The 21,864-nt window shown below is 41.7% G+C and overlaps 1 protein-coding gene across 4 annotated transcripts in view; it reads right to left on the bottom strand.

Moving 5' to 3' along the window:
• The window catches only part of CHCHD3 (coiled-coil-helix-coiled-coil-helix domain containing 3), a 289,394-nt gene extending 268,067 nt beyond the window's left edge, over nt 1-21,327 (bottom strand). For all 4 annotated transcript variants that reach the window (XM_081532916.1, XM_081532914.1, XM_081532915.1 and 1 more), the window contains exons 1-2: nt 21,078-21,327; nt 8,810-8,897 (exon numbers count right to left, since the gene is read on the bottom strand). In XM_081532916.1, coding sequence (XP_081389042.1) covers nt 8,810-8,897; nt 21,078-21,158 — 169 coding nt within the window. In that variant the 5' untranslated portion in view covers nt 21,159-21,327. The remainder of the gene's footprint in view (nt 1-8,809; nt 8,898-21,077) is intronic.
• Between the last annotated feature and the right edge of the window lie 537 nt (nt 21,328-21,864).

Here is a 21,864-nt window from a genome sequence, read left to right on the forward strand (position 1 = left end):
TCGCAGTCACAGTACCATGTGCTAAGGGCTGCAACAGAACAGTACACCCAGGATGCTGGGCGACCCCACAGGAAGCCATCTAACCCAGACCTGGAGTCAGAAAAAATTCCGAAGCAAGTGATTTCTAGGCAGGGACATGAACAATGAGGAAGAGTCAGCAGATAAAAGACAGGGAGGAGACAGGGTGGGCTAGGGTAGACAGTTGAAGGAACAGCAGCGAGACAGAAAAGACAACACAGAGGAAGACCAAAAAGGACAAGTTCAAGGGCTCAACAGCTGCCCTGTGGCTAGACAGAGACACAGGCAAGTCTGGGAGATGATGCAGGACATCAGAGTGGGGAAGGATTGTGCAGAACCTTGTCGGCTACGTAAAAGAGACCTAGACTTCACCTAACAGGAAGGGGGAGTTTCTACTGTTTTAAACAGAGGAATGACATGATTGGTCTTATACTTTGGAAAGATTCCTAGGGCTGCAGTGGGAACAGACTGGGGAATGTGAGACTGAAGGCCGGGACCCCAAGCAAGAGATGGTTAGAACATGGGAGGAGAAGAGGGACTGATGGCCAGACTAGGGCAATGATACTGGGGATGGGAGAAACTCTAAGACCTGAAAGCAGGAAAAGAAAATGCAGAGCAAGGTTCTACTGCTACTCACCACATGCAGAGCAAGGCCTGTGGTGTCCCCTGCAGGACGAGAGCAACGATGGGGGTGAACCAGCAAAAACATAAAGGTAAATAAGTTAAGTCCCGCCAACAATGTCGATGCACAGGGGCTTTCAGCAGCTATCCAGCTACCAATGATACAATCTGCAAGATGTTCTAACCACATCAGGCCTTTAAGTAACAAGACAGTTATCGTTACCACCCTGTAATTTCAAACTCCAATCATTTGATGCTGGCTAATTAAAACCCGTATTTCAATTAACCACTCAGTCAAGGGAACCAGGACATGCACAACCAGAATATTGTTTCAAGCATCCCACAGCAATTACATGAAAAAGTCTGAAGAGCCTTACCATAGTGATTCACGTGGGTTCCCAACACTTTTCAAGATACACTCAAGAACAGTGACAGCTGTCAACCCAAAGTGTCAAGTAGCTCTGGGGGCAGATCAGGTCTAAAAAGAGGACTTAAAAGCACTTATTGTTCCCTGCTAGCATGGACCTGGCCTAATACAGAGCACTGGCCAGGCAATTCTGAATAAACCAGGGAGACAGGAATGGGGAAAAGGAAGAAATGAAATGCCGGGTCAGACTTTACTTTTTTAAAATGTTTTCTTATAAGGAAAAACAGCAGCAGCAGCAACAATAGTCTACTATTCGGATGACACATAGAAGGGTTGTGAATTGATTTTGAACACCTCTACTCACAGTACGAATTTCAAATTCTCTCCAGCAATTTGTCTGAAGAAATCTGAGCCATCTAAATGACACCGTCAAAGTCTATCAAATGCCAAGAAAGGCAAAAATACTATTAACCTAGTGTTTATTTTACCCCTGGCATATTAAATTTAAATTAAAAATAGTGACTTTACATATTATATGCCCTATACTTTAAAATTCCTTCAAGCTGCTGTACAAGCAGCTTGTATAAACCAAGGTCTGATATTTTCTTTCATAAACCCTGAGGTATGATTATAAAACAGTTTACAGTTGTTTTCTCTTTGCGGTTTATGATTATTTATTATTGTGAGTGATATCAATGATTCACTTGATGTTATACCCAATAACACTTGTTCTAGCAGAAAAATGCAATACACTTATCCCTTTAGTGTCCAAAACCCACTGCAGAAAAAACAGAGGTTCTTCAAAACAGCTTCTCTTTTTCCCCAGGTCACTAAAGTTACATCCTTCCAGCTCCTGAGTTCCGTGACTGCACGTCATAACTACATCTCTAATCTACAGAATGCAACACACGTTAACAAGAGAGCTGCTTCTTTCTAGTCATGCAGGAACAGATAGGGAATTTCTGGCCCACTCGATTTCAAGCCATTTGGAAGAACTAGTGCAAAGTAAATTATGCTACAGTAGAAGTATGGCAGGGGCCTCTGAGGATTTAATAAAAAGCAGTCAACGGTCAGTCAGTTAACTAAGAAATCAAAGGGCAGAAGCTCCAAGTCACAGAAAAACCACTGGAAGGTGTGACTCACTGATATTTCAGGACCTACTGAGCTTTTCTCTAAAATTTCTTTCTTCTTCTGCTACAGCTTTTGCTTTTCTATGTAACTCCCCTTTCAACCACCCCAAAATACCATGGAACATACACTATACTGTCAATGATATGTTATACCTTTTTTAAGTTTTCTATGCTCGCATCTTGGAGAAGACTCTTGAGAACCCCTTGGACTGCAAAGAAATCAAAACAGTAAATCCTAAAGGAAATCAACCTTGAATATTCATTGGAAGGACTGATGCTGAAGCTGAAGCTTCAATACTTTGGCCACCTGATGTGAAAAGCCAACTCACTGGAAAAGACTCTGATGCTGGGAAAGACTGAGAACAGGAAGAGAAGGGGATGACAGAGGACAAGAAGGTTGGATGGCATCACCTACTCAATGGACATGAGTTTGGGCAAACTCCACGAGATGGTGAGGGACAGGGAAGCCTGGTGTGCTACAGTACATGGGGTCACAAAGAGCCGGACACGACTGAGCAACTGAACAATAACAATGCTCACGTCTCAATTTCAAAATAGAGTGCTTATGTTTGTGCTGGTTTCTTAAAATACATACAACACAAACAGTGATGAATCCAGCAGCACAGGGAGAAAGTGCCCTGGACCAGGGGAGAAAGGGCAGAAGTGTGAGTCTGCCATTAGACAGCCACGTGGCCTCAGTCACCAACTCCACCCAAACCCTCCTCTGCCTTCATCACTTCCACCTCGACCACACAGCTGCTGTCTTCCCTGTCTCCGACTTCCAACTTACGTTCTACATTTTCCATTTGTACCATTTCACGTTCCCAGCTCACAAAGTTTCTGTTTTACCTTCCAAAGCCTCAAGCAGATGAACGATCTTTCTTTTTTTTTTTTTTTTTTGCTATAAGGTCAGCTAAGGACAAATGAAAATGCTTATGAGGCTGCTTATTTTTTTAAGAAAATGAAACTGGGTTCATTTAGTGCTATGGTGGAAAACACGTTCTTACCATTTAGATTTCTCTGTTGAATATAAAAATATCGAGGAGAAAATCAGCACTGCATTGTTAGGCATAAAAATGTTATTAATGACTGAGTATACTTGAAAAGTGGCAACTAATGCAATTTTCTAAACTTGCACCTTAAAATTAAATGAAGCCGCTCAGTAGCCACTAGACCCTATAGGATAAGATTAAATTCCTTAAGTTCCCCCAACTTTCCCACCCATGAGAACCCCCACTGGAACCTCTTATCTGGTCTGAACTCTTGATCTGCACTGATCCTGCCGGGAACACCTTCAGCACCAATACCCCGATCCCTCTTATCCTCAGCATCTGGCTCAAGTCCACTTCCCTGGATGGTCTGCCACCCAAGCTCTTGAACTTCTTTCTCTGAAGCCCTAAAGTACTTCCTAGACCTTTTATCTATTCTATCTCACTTACATATTCATTCACCTACTCCAAAATCTTAACCGAGCAAGTGAAGGGTACTATATTAGTGCTTATTCATTACACTATAATGTTAAACATGATTTGAAGAAACTAACAGTTCCTCTAAGTGAAAGACCACCTCCCTGCTAATATTTGTTGACTGATGGAGCTCAACCATCCAGTAAATGTAGATGGTTTATGGATTTCTTTTTAAGAGCAGAATATACTAAAGAATTTTATTTAAATCATAGCTTTAAATCAATAGTGTATACATTTCTCCCTTTTATGAAGTGTTATTGGACCTGTTAAAAAAAAACAACAACAACAAAACGGTGCAGTGTCAAGACACTGGCATCAACAAACTTGCACATATTAAAAGCTGGAAACCGGGACCCTGCAATCCCCCTCGGTTCTTGTAACTCTCCCCACCATACTAGGTCTAAACGAGCCCCAAAGGGCTGTTTAAGAAGAACTAGGAGGGCCAGATGCCGGGAGAAAAATACATAGAACGCAGAGACAAATCTGTTTCCCTAAACTGGCTGTTTCGTTTGGGCTGTGCTACTTCCTGCTAAAATTGGTTTCCTGCGATTTGTTATGGCTGCCAAATACTTAGTGATCTCAGTTATACACTTAAAGCAAATCAGCAAATCCTTCTTATTCTTCCCCATGACAAGAAAGGTACAGAGAACCTTTCACAGTGAGGATAATAATAAAAGTGAGCTCCTTTGTCTTTTTGCCCAGATTCATCCTTTTCATCTAGTTGCTAGCAGCTTAGGAAACCAACAAAGAGCCCCCTAGTATCATTCCTGCCTGTTTTTTTCATACTGACTTGGGGACAGAGTTTCCTCAGTATTAGGTGGGATCAAACATGAGAGGTCTGACCTCCCTATAAGCCAGAAAAACTAAAGGATCAAGGAGGAAAGGGAAAAAAAAAATCAATATCCAACATTAATCTTTAAAACCAAAAAATGCAAGATGTTCATGAAAAGGTAACCCTTTAAGTCAGACATGACTTAGTGACTGAACAACGACAACAATCCCTTTATGTCAGCCTGAAAAAAATAATTTCCCCTGGTATGAAAAAAAGCCAATGTAGTTGAGATAACACATAACACAGCAGAGAATTTGAGGCAGCAAGGACACAGTTAAGTTCTTTAGAGCGCATTCATTTATTAAAGTGGCATTACAATCTGCTGTGTGTCACATAGTATATTATTTTGCCTGAACAGCTTTACATGCAAATACTTACTGCAACGAGTCATTGATCTGGTTCAAGGTTGGGCAAAAAATAGTTTCAGTCAAGTCTTTAGAGGAAATCACTTTCTTACAGCTTAAATTATATTCTCAAAACTATATATACAACAAAATTTAGTTCCTATACAAAGAAATCCTAGCGTTCTCAGACCATCAACTCTGTCCTATATGCACACATATGAATAGCCTAGAGGGCTGGTATGAATTAAGAGTCCTGCAAAGAAGAAAGCATTTTAACAAACATTAAAAATTCAACTCACATTTAATATATAATTTACTTGACACTGAAAAATGCAGGAAAAGCTTGTGACATTTTTATCAATATTATTTTTGTAGACTTGAAAAATTATTTCATAACATATCTAAATTATAAATCTTAAGAAATCTATTATTGGGAATGAACTAAAACCCCAAATGAGGAAGAGAATATAAACTTTGAGGCTACTTACTTTTATAAACATATTCTTTAAATTTTAAGAAGAATAAATCTTTGCTAATTTGCACAATCATAGTCTAATTGCATTCTGAACCTAAAGGCAATATCTTTTTAAAATGGTATGTCAAATCTTAGTTCTTTTCTTGGGTTGGGTTGGCATTGGTAAGGGAAATATTCTCAAAGAGCTGGCACTATTAGGCTTGCTGAGCTTTTTTCACATCAAGGTGCAGACAGAAAAAGCAAGTGTTTATATGGCAATATGGGGGTACACATGTGTTCACCAACCTCTCTGAGTCTAAGAAATCAATTCCTCCAATACACTCATAACGCACAGGTTAGGAATCTGTGCTAAAGACTGAAGTGAAGGCAGTATTCCCTGAAATATTTCCTAAAGCGTCTGTTTCCCTGCAGTCCTGGGGAAGCTGAGATGTGGAAAATGCAGGAAACTAGATTCACAAACACAAAGAGCCATCTAGCTCCACTATCTCAGTCACCGCATCATTAAAATCATCTAATGAAGCGTGAAAATTCTAAAGCTGTGCAAGAGAACTTTCTGCAATGACGAAAATGTCCTATGCCTGCACTGTCCAATACAGCGCCACTAGCCGCAGGCAGTTACTGAGCACCAAAAGGTGACCAGTGAGACAGAAGAGATGAAATCTTTATTTTACTTAATTTTAATTGGTTTCAAGTTAAATATGAATAGCCACATGTGACAAATGGCTACCACTGAGAGAGTGTAGTTCTAGCCCAAACAACAAAACACAAGGTAGCATTCAAAGAGCTTTCAGTGCCCAGGCTGGTCATGGACCAGTGAGTTCATCAGCCACATCAAACAGAGAAATGGGATGGGATGGATCCCTCAGCACAGCCAGAACTCATCACAAAGTCAGTGTGATGCTCTGCAGGCCACACCATGAGCACTGATGGAAAGTCTCTCCACCTGCACCCATTCTCTCAAAGTACCAGCTTAAGAAACCAAGCATGGAAGGAAAACACTTCCTTCTCCTTCAACTCATTGTGAGCGAGAGCCAACATAGGGAAAAGCTAGAAAAACCAACAATCAGTTAGAAAAGGAAAGTGCTTTCTTAAACTCTAGCAGAACATCACTAAAAAGCACCTCTTTCCCTAGTTTCTCTCACATCCTTTTTACACATGAAGCAAGGCTTCATTCAAATTACAATAAAGCAGTGCTTTACAGCATTTGCTCTGGAGTCAAACAGACTTGAAGTCAACTATTACCTCCATTGCTCGCCAGCTGTGTGACTTTGGGCAAGGTAATTAATCACTTCAAGTCTCAAATTCCTCCCATGTAAAATGACTTCATGTAGTACCTTCCTCATAGGGTTATACACATTACATAAGATAGACATAAAGGATTTAACAGAGTACCTGGCACATAATAAACATTACTTAGATGTTCTCTTTCACTATTTCATCATTAGTGCATATCATCATCCTATTCCCTTAACACAGTAGGTAAAAAAGAAATCAACCAAGAACAAAGCATATTTTAGATCAAATTCCAATTTTAAAATATCCATATATCAAAAGATGATTTTGGAAAAGCAGAAAGAGCTCAGTCACAGTGTATCTCAGAAGCCAATAAAGCAATTCAAATTATATTCTAAGTATGCAGAGATTCACCATTGGGATGTGACAGGAGCTGATTTATGTTTTTAAAGGTTGCTGAGGCCTCTTGTGCATGGCAGAGCACAGAGGGAAGACAACAGTGGAAGTGGGGAACCAGTTAAGAGGCTTCATCGAAAGACGAGATAAGAGGTAGTGGTTATTTCGACTGGAGATGCAGCAGTGAAGATGGATGTGCGAAGACCATCTCCAAACTTATTTTGGAGATGGAGCTGATAAGACTAGCTAATGGTCCAATACAAGAACTAAAAATAAATAAATAAAAGAGGAAACAAAGGTGAATCCCAGGGCCCTTTACTGGGAAAGATAAAGAGGAGAAACAACTCTGAAGGACAGGAAGGTTTGTTTTGGATGTGTTAAGTTGAAGTAGTCTTAAGGGGCAATCTGAAGTAGGCAGTTATCTGAGATGGCAGTTTCAGGGAGAGCTCAAGGCTAGAGGCAGAATTTTGGGAGTCACAGGCAAGTACCTAACGATTCAAAAGGTATGCAATTTGATGACGTTAGTGGAAATCGCAAAGACTAGACTGAGCATGCAAGTAAGATAGAAGGAAAACTAACAGTGTGGCCCACAAGTCAAAGAAAGGGTTTGCAGCAGAGGGAGTGGCCACTTAATATCTAACCTTCATGAACTATGAACACTTCTTAATGCTCCTACCAAACAAGAAGTTTCAAAAGGACCAGAACTATTTCTTATTCATCTCGGCACTTTCTGCTGTAAACACATCAGAAGCTCAACTTGTGGTTATCAATTTAATGGTTAGTAAGAGGGTCACAAATGCTGCCAAGTGAGGCATTTGTGCAGGAGCTCATCTTCCTCAAGGTATTTCAGTCTGCAGCTAGATTTACCACCCAACACCCCTTTCTAATAAATAATGAAAATTCTCATTTAGTTCACAATGAATCATCTCAACTACTTTCTCACTGTCATTTCACCAAAACACAGCATGTCCATCCATCAAATTTGGCAGCAACAAGAACAGTGCCAGACACATAGCAGGTGCTCAGTAGAGTATTAGGTGGATGAATCAATGGATGGGGGTAGGAGAGGAAAGAAAAACAATCTCTTATCCTCCAGGATCCACAGATAAAATGAGACAATAATCCTCCATGGATTTCATTTAACATATTTTCATCAATAATTAAGACTCTGAAGGAATAAACTGCTTATAAACTTGAAGAAATCCATTACAAAGTAAAATCATTAGAGATATTTCACCATCTGGAAACAATAAATCAGTATTTTCTAAGTTCAATTTTTTTTAATAAATATTTACTCCCAAACCTCTAATACCCTTTATACGTCATTCATTTTATACAAAAAGCTAGGAAATAACCTTCCAAAGCCTAACAGAGGACTCAGGAGCTGGAAGAGAAAAAACAAATTTCCAGAGACTGTTTGAAAGTAGATTCATTCTACCTTTACGTCAAAGCATTTTAAAAGAAACCCTGGTACTAACTGCTAATACAGTTGGCCTTTCGTAACTGCAAGTTCCGCATCCACAGATTCCACCAACCACAGACTGAAATTATTCAGGGGGAAGAAAGAAAAAACAATTCCAGAAAACCCAAAACTTGAATTTGTCATGCAGGCAATTATTTCTACGGCATTTACAGTGTGTTAGGTATCATAAATAATCTAGACAGATTTAAACAATCAATATATGGGAGGATGTACACAGATTATAGGCAACTATGACCCATCTTTATAAGGGACTTGAGCATCCATGGACTACGGTATTCAAGAGAGTCCCAGAACCAGTTCCCCATGAATATCAAAGGAAGACGATTCTTCTGTAAAAAGCATCCAAGTAACAAAAGACAGACTTGTGGGAGAACTTGACTACCGAGTGAACTTTCACCGCTTAGTTTTTCTACTAAGAACTCAGAAATTCCAACTCTGAAATACCTGAGGCACCATAAGAACCAGAGTACCGCTGAGACTTCAGGCCAGATGGAGAGGTTTCCTTCATACGATCGATCACATTTTCCGAAAGCTGAAAAGAGCAACATCAAAATAAAATCAATTATAAGAGAGCAAGAAAGAAAACAGTACAACAGCATCCAAGTAAGCCAGTCATTTACAGCAATATGTATAACGAATGGCCTCAAGAAATCAGACTAAATCTTATCACTGTGAAACTAAAACCAAGAAGAGTTTTAAGATTTCAAGATACACCCACAGCACTACTTCTTTATTTCTTCTAATGCACTGTTAATTGCTCATTATAAATAACTCTTTCCCTCATTCTATACTGCACACTAAATTGTAATCTCTGAGAAAATGTAAGCCATCAGAACTCCTCCAACTTTCCTCCCTTATCCTCCAAATTAATTTATACTTGCAGCAGGCCTTAGCTCCTTCCTTCCCTTCAGTCCCAAATGAAATGGTGTCCCTCCCTCCCTCTGTTCAAGGCTAACCACAAACAATCCGTCTTTCAGTAGATTTCTTTATGCACCAACTCTGTGCCAGGAACTAGACTAGACTTCAGGTATTCTAACAGTCATCAAGCTGCTTAAAGAGGAGAAGAAGAAACAGATGACCATCACACATTTAAATAAAATGTGAAGGATGTTACTTAAGTCAAGTGGCCTGTAATGGAAGGAAAGACAGCACAGACAGCACAATGGGCAAGATGGGCAGGGCATCTAGCCAGGCTTTGGGAGTGCGGCTGGGCAGCAGGTTAAGAAGGATGAATAGTACTTAGGAACAGAAGGAGTAGGATAAGAGTACTATAAGAAGAGGGTATTAGGATTTCCCTGGTGGTCCACTGGTTAAGAACTTGCCTGCCAATACAGGGGACATGGGTTCGATCCCTGGTCTGGGAAGATTCCACAAGCCACAGGGCAACTAAGCCCATGTGCCACAACTAGTAACAACTACTAAGCCCATGCTCTAGAGCCCAGAAGCCACAACTAATGAAGACCGCAGGCCCTAAAGCCCGTGCTCATCTACAAGAGAAGCCACCGCAGCGAAAAGTCCGAGCACTGCAACCAGAGAAAGCCTGTGCGTACCAACAAAGACTCAGTATAGCCAAAAACAAATATTTTACAAATTAAAGAGAAAGAAGAGGGTACCACATGAAGCTACCGTTAAGCAACAGGACTTAACAGCAAGTGGAAATATCAAACAGGCAATTGGCAATAAGACGGAGGCAACGAGGAACACTTAGGCCACGAGATTTGAGTCATCAGATTTGAGTCATTGGGTTGATACCTCTAACCCCTAGGTATCATATCATCCTTGTATTATTTTCTTATCAGGCTTCCCTTGTGGTTTAGCTAATAAAGAATCCGCCTGCAATGTGGGAGACCTGGGTTCGATCCCTGGGTTGGGAAGAGCCCCCGGAGAAGGGAAAGGCTACCCACTCCAGTATTCTGGCCTGGAGAATTCCATGGACTGTATAGTCCACGGGGTCGCAAAGAGTCGGACAGGACTGAGCGACTTTCCCTCGTTTTATAGCACTTATCACTATCTGATACTTTTCTGTTTATTGCCTATCTTGCTCACTAGAAACAAAGCTCCAGGAAAGCATGGATTTGGCTGTGCTGTCCAGTATTATACCCCAGAGCCTCAATAAGCCTGGTTAACTAGTGAACGGTTAAATAAATGAAATATGGATGAAGAAAAGAATGGCTGAAGCAGGAAGTTGAGGAGGGGGCTCAGGGAAACAGAAGGTGGAGAGGGAAATGAGATTCTGGATTTTGAAGACTCGTGGTAAATAAATCCTTCAGGTCAGGGGGTTGACCTTGATCCTGAGGGCAGCTAGGCACTACTGAAGGATTTTAAGCAGAGTAATGACACACTCAGACTTACATTTTAGAAAGACCACTCTAGCGACAGAACAGATTGGAGGGGGATGAGAACAGAAGCAGGAGGACCCCTGAAGGGGGCTAAAGGACCAATTAAGAAGCTCCTAAGCATATGTCCACACAAAGACTTGCACAGGAATGTGCAGAGCAGCACTACTCGTAACAGCAAAAGTGGAAACAATATCCATCTTCTGGTGAATGGATAAACAGAACATTACACGTCCATACAAAGGACTAGAATTCATCAATAAAAAGAAGTGATGTTCTGAAATGAGCTACAACAAGGACAGACCTAAAAAACAATTAAGGAAGCCAGGCACAAAAGGCCACATACTGTATATAATTCCATTTACCTGAAATGCTCAGAAAAGGGAACTCTATACAGACGGAAAATAGGTAAGTGGTTGCCTAAGGCTGGAATGGGAATGGAGATTAACTGGAAATGGGCATGAGAGATTTTATTGGGGTGATGAAAATGTTCTAAAACTGGAAAGTAGTGATGGTTGCACAATTCCGTAAATTAATTAGAAAGTGCTGTACACAGAAAACAGATGAATTGTATTACATGTAAATTACACCACAATAAAGTTGTTAAAAAAAAAAAAAGCTAACCTTCACCAAGTGCTTATTAGGTGCCAGGCACTGATGTTAAACTAAGTATTTGACTCATTTAATCCTTCACAATCCTATGAGATACTTCTATTATGTCCATTGTATAGGTGAGGAGACTGAAGCAAAGCCAGATTAAATAACTTGTGCTGGATCTTACAGGTTGTCAATAATGAAGCCAGGATTCAAATCCAGGAAGTCTGAGAATCAAGGTCACACTCAGACATCCCCTTCACTGCCAGACTCAGTGTCCGATTAGATGAGGGTGAAGCAGAAATCATCAAAAAGGTTTACAAGTCAAGTAACAGGGAGAAACACCACCACCACCCCCCCACCTGCCACAGCTACATCCTCAGGGACCTTCTTTCAGTTTCTACTGCCTTAACACTCCACTGACTGACTTGTAACCCAACACAGCAGAGAAAGTGTTCAGGCAAAAGTCACCACTGATCGAATAAATAACCTTATATATTTATACAGGCTTCCCAGGTGGCACCAGGGGTAAAGAATCCACCTGCCAATGCAGGAGACACAAGAGAAGTGGGCTCGATCCCTGGGCTGGGAAGATGCCCTGAAGGAGGGCATGGTAACCCACTCTACTATTCTTGCCTGGAGAATCCCATGGACAGAGGAGCCTGGTGGGCTACAGTCCATGGGGTAGCAGAGCTGGCCACAACTGAGCGAGATATTTATATAAATAAGTATCTTTATATATACAAAGCACCTAATTTATATGACTTCCCTTTAGCATCACTCCCGTCTTCCAGAAACCCCTCCCCCATCCCCCACGCCACTTTTCCAACATCCCCTTCCTGCTTGTCCTAGGACACTGGCTGAGTCTTATCTCTTTTGCAGGCTTTCCCCTCCCTTGTGTTGTGACCCCATGGACTGCAGCCCACCAGGCTCCTCTATCCATGGCATCTCCCAAGCAAGGATACTGGAGTGGGTTGCCACTTCCTTCTCCAGGGGAATCTTCCCCACCCAGGGATGGAACCCACATCTCCTGGCTCGGTAGGCAGGTTTCTTTACCACTGAGCCACCTGGGAAGTCCTCCCCTGCCCACTCTTATATGTTAGAGGGCTCCACATTCTGTTCTTTGCCTTGACTTCTTCTCACTCCACGTGCTCTTGGTGGTAACTCTCATTCACTCCCTTGATGTTTTATTAATAACTGCTGTTGATTAATTAGTGAATTCTAAACCCATTAGCTCCAGTCCAAGACCTGTATCCCAAAAGGCAGACCTAAACATCAAGTTGCCTAATGGACACTTCCCCGGGGACAGACCACAAGCACCACAAACCCAGCATGTCCCAAGCTAAACTCACATTTGCCAAAAAAAAAAAATCTCTTTGACTTCTTGTTTTCCTTATTTCATTCATGACACCACCTCCATCCAGCTTCCTAAATCAAAACTCAGGAGTTCTTGACCCTTCTCTCTGCCTCATTCTCTTAGCCGTGACCTCCTCAACCCCTAAACAGCTAATGAATTTGTCGTCCCTTCTCCCATCCCATTTCCCCTGCCCTAATTCATGGCATCATCAATATTCTTCCTAAAATACAGATGATTATGGTAATTCTCACTTCAAGTCCTTCAACAGCTACCTCTGTTGACAACAAAGGCCAAATTCTTTTGCGTGGCGTTCAAGACTTCCTCTTCTTTTGGTTATGGCCTCATTCTCTAACCGCAACTTCCACAGCTTTTCCCTCAACACTTCATAACCTGTTCTCTACCCACACTGGCCATATAAATTGACATTGCTGCCATCTCTTTCCCTTTATTTTTGCCTACAATGCCTTCACACCTCGGGAGAGAACTGCCTTTCAAACTTCAGCTCAAAACATCCTGAAGTCATGCCAGTCTAACTCTGCCTACCCACCAGGACCCTTCTTGCGCCCCACGGGTACCCTGCACAAATGCCCAGTGCTCCAGTGATAGAACAAGCATTTCCCTTCCCACAAAACTGTGGAAACTATGGGTTAGTGAGTCACCCAACACGGCTGACTAGGCCGAGCACTAACTGAGGCCCTTGGGAAACGTCAATGAACACGAAAAGGTTTGTAGCTGAACAGTTACTTGTATCTCAGGACCCAAAGCAGAATGGAGGTGAGACAGCAAAGGGAAAGTCGGCAGCTCAAAAGCTGTGACCTTTGAAGGAGAAACCATGACTCCTTTCTCGGAAGAGAAGCGGAAGTTAGGAAGCAGAGCACCAACGGACTGGACTCGGCTTCTCTATCAACTGACAGCCTCGGAGACCGCTGCCTCAACTCATCTGCAAAGCTGAGCTACGTCACAGGAAGAACTCCTTAAGACTGACCCCTATCCTCTCAATTCACAGGCGAGAAGAGAAGAGATTCTAAGGGATATCCAGCGACTGGTAGCATCAGCACGGCAACCAGTAACCCCATTCTCTCGTCCAGTGCTCTCTCTGCCGCTAAATGATACACTCCTTCTCCCACACAACATGTATCACTTCCTCATGAGGAAATAAAATGAGGCTTATTAAGCTTTGGAATCGTAAAACTATTTTTATTGATATATAATTTAAAACTTACTCAATACGTAAGGTAACGTACTAATACATAATATATAATGTACTGTATTAACATAGTATGTTGTAATGTATTATGTATATTTTATATTATATACCATTACTATATATTATCCTACAATACATCTACTATGTTACATAGGTAATATAATTTATGTGCTTAAAGCTAATATGTATAAGGTAATTTGACATATATGATTTTATACTTTATAAAACGCTGGCCCAGAATACAGGCGGAAGCACTGGTCACCTACCAGCTATATAACCCCTCAATGGACCTCCCTTTCCTCATCTGGAAACTGGGAAAGTAGCACCTACCCCCGGAGTTATCGAGGAGGAAGGAGTCCAAGATACAACGCAAACATCTGATAGTTACTACTAACACAGCTCCAGCCACCGGGACTTCAACAGCCTATTCATCTCGGCTCACTCTCATCAGCTGCACCAAGTTCATATGGAGATCCTTCTCTACGTGGTGCGTGAAGACAAGGCCTGCATGAGTCCTGGTCTGAGTATAAGGTGCCCATTTATCCCTACCTATGCGCTTTGCATTAAAAGTACAATGTCTCTTTCAACCTAAACATTTCATTGTTAAATTTTTATTTATGTGGTTTATCTGATACCGCAAAACTTGCTACTTAATGTCAAATTCAATCAATTCAAAGCATTTCCCAATAAGGTCTTTGGTCATACTTCAGTAAATTTGTAAGTATATTTATCATTCAAGGGTACACAATTCATTTTTTAAAGTTGATAAACACGTTGTAAGGCTGCCTTGAGAGTCAACCTCTTTTTTTTTGTTTTTAGAATTACTCATACGTGTTTTCTCAGGTCTTTCCAAAGGAGCAGCGATGGCAGCCCACGGTTGCATCTCTGCTTACTCCAAGCATGATCTACTACCAGCTCCCCAGTCTGGTCACAACTATGCTGATGGAAGGCAACAGCCAGGCTATCCTTTGTATCCCACACTGATACCCGCCAAGCTGACGACCCAGCTTCAGTGATGAGTTCAGGCCTCACACTCACTTGCAAGCAGCTGACAAGGTTCAGAGATGCCGGCCTGTTATACACACAATCTGCAGCTAGAGAACAACTCTTCTCTGTGACACAAACTGACCCCAAAAGAGGTCAAAGGTAAAACGTAAGCTTCTGCAAGAGCTGGACAAGCAGCCTCTGTATAAGCAGCAACTTCTTTAGGACACATCTTTCCTTAAATAGGGTACTTTTTTTAGAAAAGCTTTTTCTTATTGAAAGATCGATACCTGTTATATACCTGGTTTCCAGACATCTCTGGAATCTCCATCAAGGCAAATAGCAAGTGAAATTTACAGAAATTATTTGTGGCAAAGAAGAGTGACATAAACCCCTCACCCACCCACCCACATTAATGCTAGAATTATGCCCTGAGGTCCATGGATTCAGAAATCTATGGATTAATTCCTCAATTGTATGCAAAATTTTCTGCTTATTGTATATTATGGGCAGAGTCCATAGCCTATAGATTTACGGTAGTCTGTGAACTGAAAATTAAGAACCCCTATTCTACTATCAGGGCTTCCCTCATGGCTCAGATGGTAAAGAATCTGTCTGCAGTGCAGAAGACCCGGGTTCTATTATTAGTGAGAACCAAAAGAACGGGGTCTGCCAACAGGGCTGAATTCAGTTCACTGACTTATCTGCCCTATTCTCTACTGCTCCTGAAGACGTTTCTAAGTAAACAAGGCTTGCCAAGTCATGGTCTGTATTACTCCCTACACCAACATGTGCCCCACAGAAGAGGAAAAGATGTGGGTCATCTTCCATAGTCTTCCCACTCATCTCTCCCCACCCACCTTCATTGGTCTTATCTAAAATCAATATACACCACTCACCAACCCAGAATCTAGTATTTTCTCAGAAACAAGAGACTGAGTGAGACAGACAAAGATCAAGTATTTCTACTTCCAAGGAACAGAGTAAAGTGGAAAGAGAATTCCTTTTAAGTTGCCCCTCTCTTTAAGTTGCTCCCCCTACATCAAGACAGGTACCACATGAGACAGAAATGAATCCGACCCCCAGCTCCATAATAGTTTTTCTCAACTTCTTCCATGTGCTTCTTATCAAACTGATTAAAAGACTCATTTTTCTCACTTTGTCCTCTTTCCATGCAGCATAGATCATTTTCTTTTCAACTACCATTTCAAGACTTCAAAAACTGCCCCTAGTATTTGAAAGAAATTACTCCTAAATATTTACTTAAGGGGGAATATATTCCATACTATAAACACATATATAAAAAATGTAACTTTCAACTCATGTCTGTAGTTCATCACTCATATTCTTTGCCTTTGTTATCAGTGGAAATCATGAACTTCTCCTCTCTGTATAAAATCCTAGAAAGCTCAGCATGGTAATATATACCCAAGAGATTCACGGAACCTAACGTGGAAAGGGGCCAATCATTTACCTGATAACCTTCCTCAACACTCCCAGTGACAGACTGGACTTGCAGCCTCTGTTAATGGACCCTCTCCAGGATCCTTAACCACATTCCACATGAGGTAATCTCTTCATGTAGGGGCTCTCAACTGTAAGTCCTCCCAAAGCATGAGCTGTGTTCCACATAAGCATGCCTACTACCATAACTGGCTCCTGTGAATTTCAGCTTGCAACTTCAAGGCAAGTTGCAGAGATTAGTTTATGCCTGGGAAGCATGATAAATATTACTCTGAAAATGATACTTATTGAAGTTGACATTTGCTCTGAAGAGTTCACTCACAGCTTTGATGTTTCAGATAAACTTGTGCAAGACTGAGTGGAAGGCACACTTTTCAAGCAGGCTCAGCAGGTGCTCAGAAAAATCCTATTAAGCACATGCAATATGAGTAATCAAAATGCTTGGTCTTTTGATCACAAGAAATTTATTTTAGACTTAGAAAGGAGGGCAAGGCAAAAGGGTGGCCTTTCATCCAATCCATGAGTTCAGATTCAAAGCTGGAGTCAGGTGTAAAAATACAGGTTATTTTATGGAAAAGGGGAAGGGGGAGTTGTTGACTGCTGAGAATTAAAAAAAGAAAAAACCAGGACCCTAAAAATACCGTGAAAATAACACATGGTGGGTGAGGAGACACTTCAAACTTAACATTTTAGGTAGGTCCTTTAATCGCCAGCTGATGAGGACCTCAGCAAGAAAAATCTGGAAAACATGAGTCTATTAATAAATGCAGCCTAGTTACTGAAAGCCTTATGTCTGTTTACTCCTTACTCAATATGACTCCTCGTATAGTAAGATAAATGAAGATGAAATTACTATCCTTATCAGTGGAACACAAAATTGGTTTTCCAGCAGAGACTGAATCTGCTGCACTGTTGGCACACTCTTATTTTTTTTATTTAAAAATTAAAGTTTTATTGTTATGAAAAAGGGTAACTACAGGTGATATGGTCACAGTGGTCCAAAAGAAAATGCTCTAAACATAGAAGCAGTGGGTGTGGAAAAGTGGTGTGCACAGAAGTAAGGGAAAAATATGAAAGAAACAGAAGTTATTCTCTTAGTGAGAAACTAACAAAAGGTGTCTAAAGTGGGCAAGATTTGGTAAAACCCAAAACCACTGGAGAGAAACACATGTAGTAATTACAGTGTTTAGGGGAACACATTTTTTAAAACACTTTTCCTGGAGAGCAGCTGATTTACTATGTTGTGTTAGTTTCTGCCATACAGCACAGTGAATCAGAGAGATATATACACATATACCCACTCTTGTTTTTCTCTTAAGATTCTTTTCCCGTACAGGCCATTACAGACTATTGAGTACAGTTCCCTGTGCTACACAGTAGGTTCTTATTGGTTATTTGTTTTACATATAGTAGTGTGTATATGTGGCAAACTCTTATTCTTATGAGTAAAAGCATCAATGTTGGTCAACTGGGAAAATCTGGAACGTTTTCCGCAGCCAAGCTGAACTAACCTATCTGCAATTCAATATTGAAGTTTGGGGCTCACGAGCACCGTGTTTCAATCAACTGAGCTAAAACAGTGGCTCTCTCATGGGAAATAAGAAGTGCTGCAGGCTAAAAAAAAATATGTATATATATACATACATGTATATATACAGATCAGCTTAAAAACATTTAGAAAATAAACAGACGAAAAGTCACACAGGCAATCAGTTGCAGAACCCAGGAGTCCCTTCCCCAGTCCATATCCCTTTAGGTACACCTGTGGGAACACAATATGCTCTTATTTTTATCTATTGATTACTGTTCAGTTCATGTAAGGTTACACATCCATCTCCTTGCCCAACTCTAAAAACAGTTACTATTCATGTGAGTAGCAAACACCCTCAAAGTACCAGACCCTGCCAGACGCTTACACACGTGCTTAGTCACTCAGTCGTGTCTGACTCTTTGTGACCCCACGGACTGTAGCCCGCCAGGTCCCTCTGTCCATGGGATTCTTCAGGCAAGAATACTGGAGTGGGTTGCCATCCTCTTCTCCAGAGGATCTTACAACCCAGGGGTTGAACCCAGGTCTCCTGTTTGAGCCACCAGGGACGCTTACGTACATCACGTCAAATTCTCAAAAGCAGTGTCTGGATACATAAGTATTATAAGTATGCTGCACATAGCTAATGAGAAGCACAGCTGGCTCCACACTAAGGTTCACCTGGTTCCAAAGCACATGCTCTTACCACTGCAGACTTTCAAAGAGTCTCAGAACATGAGATGTAGAAGGAACTCTATCATTTTAAAAACAGCTACCTTTTATTAAAAATCTACAATGTGCTTTAAATACTTCATCTTCTTACTACAATCAAGAGATGATACTCCCCTTTGGGGATAAGGGAATATAATCAGGGAAGTGACCTGTCCAAGAATGCAGACTAGAAAATGCCTAATTTAACTTAACTGAGGTCTGTTTAACAACTAACTGATGTTCTTTTGACCATGACCTCAAAGAAATCAGAATGATACCTAAGTACTCAACAATTCAACAGCACGCTGTTTTTAGGGGAAAGTGCAAGAGGCTAAGCATGGCTACAAGAAACTCACAGCGCCGCTAGATGCACAAAAGTTCAGAATTAGAAGAGATCAGAGGTTACAGGTGTACTCCAGCCCCATCACTTTGCAGGTGAGAAAACTGAAGCTCAGAGGTCGAAAATCGTCCTTGAAAAAGAATTTGAAGCTTGAAGGGAGAACGCTGCAAGGGCAATCCAGGTGAAGGGTATAAACTGATGAAAAGCAAAGCACAGAGGTCACAGGGAGCGTGGTATGTGCTTGAATTATAACAGTATAAAATGTACTCCATGAGAAAGAAAAAATAAACAAAAGAATATTTTCACCAAATTGAATGGCCCAAAGACATAGCTTCTTTTCCTATAAAGTTTTTTTTAAAAGCAGTTTTAAGACAATCTCTCCATTTAATCTAACCTCAAACTTTCTTCATACTTAACATATTTAACCTCATCTAATACTTGACGTGAATCTCTGTGCTGTAGCCTAATTCTCTCTTAATTTTGTTTGCTGCCATCACTGTGCCTGTACTAAAGCATGAGAATATGGATTCATACATTTTTCTAGCCAATTGCCTTCTCAACTCAAACTTACTTTTCTTCTTCTTACTTTTCTTTTTCACCCTCTGGTGTGTAACACTTAAAGCCTCTGAAGGCAAGATTAACCAAATCTCTGCATAAAACTCAGAGCTTACAGAAATTTTTATTTTACTTTAAAGAGTACCAACTAAACCTCAACAATGCAAAGAATGCTGCCTCAGACATCTTATTACAGAATGTGGTACTACCATTCATTAATACAAAGAAATGCTGGCCACAGACCAAAAGTTGAGCTCAACAGTCTGTTTCCATAAGGAAAACTAACAAATTCATCAAGGTAACAGTTGCAAAGTGAAAAAGTTTTTCAACATTTCAAATATTTAAGAAGTTTTAATTCCGTGTAATCAATGCTAAAGAGAATTTACACATTTACTTATGCTGGTTGTGTAGTACAGAGGAAGGAAAACAGTGTAAAACTTTCTGGGGTCAAAGTGCTTTAGCTACTAGGTTCAGGCATCATACTTCCAAAAATGTGAGGCTGCTAATTCACGTGCAGCAGAGGGTGTGTTGATGAAGTGAGTGCTGATATACTGACACCCTAGAGAAAAATCAAGCTTTCAGTTTATGTATGAAGCATGCACAGGGGGCATTTAAAATTTTTCTCCAACGTCTCGGTCAAAACAAACTGTACTACTCCTAGTGATATGAAAACTTGCAAACTTATCTCAAGTCCTATGAGGCCAGCAGACATTAATCTAGAAGCCACTGCTGCTGCTGCTGCTGCTGCTGCTGCTAAGTCGCTTCAGTCGTGTCCGACTCCGTGCGACCCCATAGACGGCAGCCCACCAGGCTCCGCCGTCCCTGGGATTCTCCAGGCAAGAATACTGGAGTGGGTTGCCATTTCCTTCTCCAGTGCATGAAAGGGAAAAGTGAAAGTGAAGTCGCTCAGTCGTGTCCGATTCTTAGCGACCCCATGGACGTAGCCTACCAGGCTCCTCCATCCATGGGATTTTCCAGGCAAGAGTACTGGAGTGGGGTGCCATTGCCTTCTCCAGAAGCCACTGGGCCTACTCCAAAACTTAGGCACAGCAGGCCACAAGAGGAGGTGTCTGGGAAAGACAAGATGCCAAGCGAAAGCGAAGGAGGGAGAAGCCAGAAGTCACCTGAAGCAGGTCAGAAAAGTCTAAGGTGTGGGTGGGTGTTGGGGGAATGGGGGGCTTGTCAGTGGGAGAGTACTTAACGACAGACAGTACATAAAGAGTTCCCTAAAACGCCAATTCATCCTGAGAGAAGTCACGTGGGCAGGGCAAAAGCAGGGTTTGAATTTTGAATCCAGGAGAAGACAAGCTCATTTCACAGGTGGGTACAGTGAGGCAGGGGTTTCAAATAAGGTTCCAGGACTACTAAGCAATACAGTATAAACTGGTCTATGTGTCCTTAGAGGGTCTAAATCAACCTGGCATCCTCCAGCACTTGGCACACAGCAGGAAATATCTCTGAATAGATGTCCCAAGTCTTAAGAAACTTCAACCTTCTTTTCAAGGAACTCAGCTTTAGGCCGAACAACACTTTGGCGGCAGAAGTGGGGACAACCAGGCCGAGCAGAACCTGGAAAGGCCAGAGATACCGGGTTCGAGTCCTAATGCTGGCCCTCCGCCCGCCCACTGTCACTCACCCGGATGCCCTTCACCACGGTTATGTTCTCATTCTCGTCCGCCTCGAAGGTGACCCGGCGAGTGCTGGCCGTCCCGCCCATGGCTTCTGCTTCTGACCCCGCAGAGACCTAGCACGGACACACAGGCACCACAGGTCCCACGGGCACACACGTGCGTGGACGGGGAAAGGCTCCTGCCTTGCACAGCGGGAGCAAGGCCACGACCCCAAAGGCAAGGAGAAGGCGCCGGTCCTGAGCTCCCACCTCCTCCGGTCACGTGACACAACAACACTTGACTCCAATTGGTCAAAGATACGAACGGCCCGCCTTTCTAAGGCAGGGGCTCTCGGATTGGTTAGCGCGGACCCGGATGCTATGACAACAGGTGGTGTTTGACAAGGTTTCCGGAGCCCCTGGGTATAGTGGGAATTGTATTCTCGATCTGGTGCGTTGGGTGCTGGGACTTTTCTCGCCTTCATATTTTGAGTTCCAGAGGAGCATGGCCTTCTGGGAGTTGTAGTCTTGGCTGCAGAAAAGGCGTGTAACTGGGGGAACTTTCAAGGAAGTTCTTTCATCTAACAAAGCACATTTTAAGGGTAGTATTCTATCCTTAAAGATATCCTTAAAGTTCAGGCTACCAAGTTAAAAGACACAATCTCTTTCGTAAAGGAACTCATGGTTTAATGAGGGAGCTGCACTCTCCTAACAGCCTTTCCTATTTTCCTATACACAAATATATGAGGCAAATGTTCTTTATTTTAGTTTTAACCAGTCAAAGCAAAACAAAACAAAGCACACCACTGCATTT

Source organism: Giraffa tippelskirchi, chromosome 10 (assembly GCF_054371585.1).
Source record: "Giraffa tippelskirchi isolate mGirTip1 chromosome 10, T2T-mGirTip1v1.2.pri, whole genome shotgun sequence".
Classification (NCBI taxonomy): domain Eukaryota; kingdom Metazoa; phylum Chordata; class Mammalia; order Artiodactyla; family Giraffidae; genus Giraffa; species Giraffa tippelskirchi.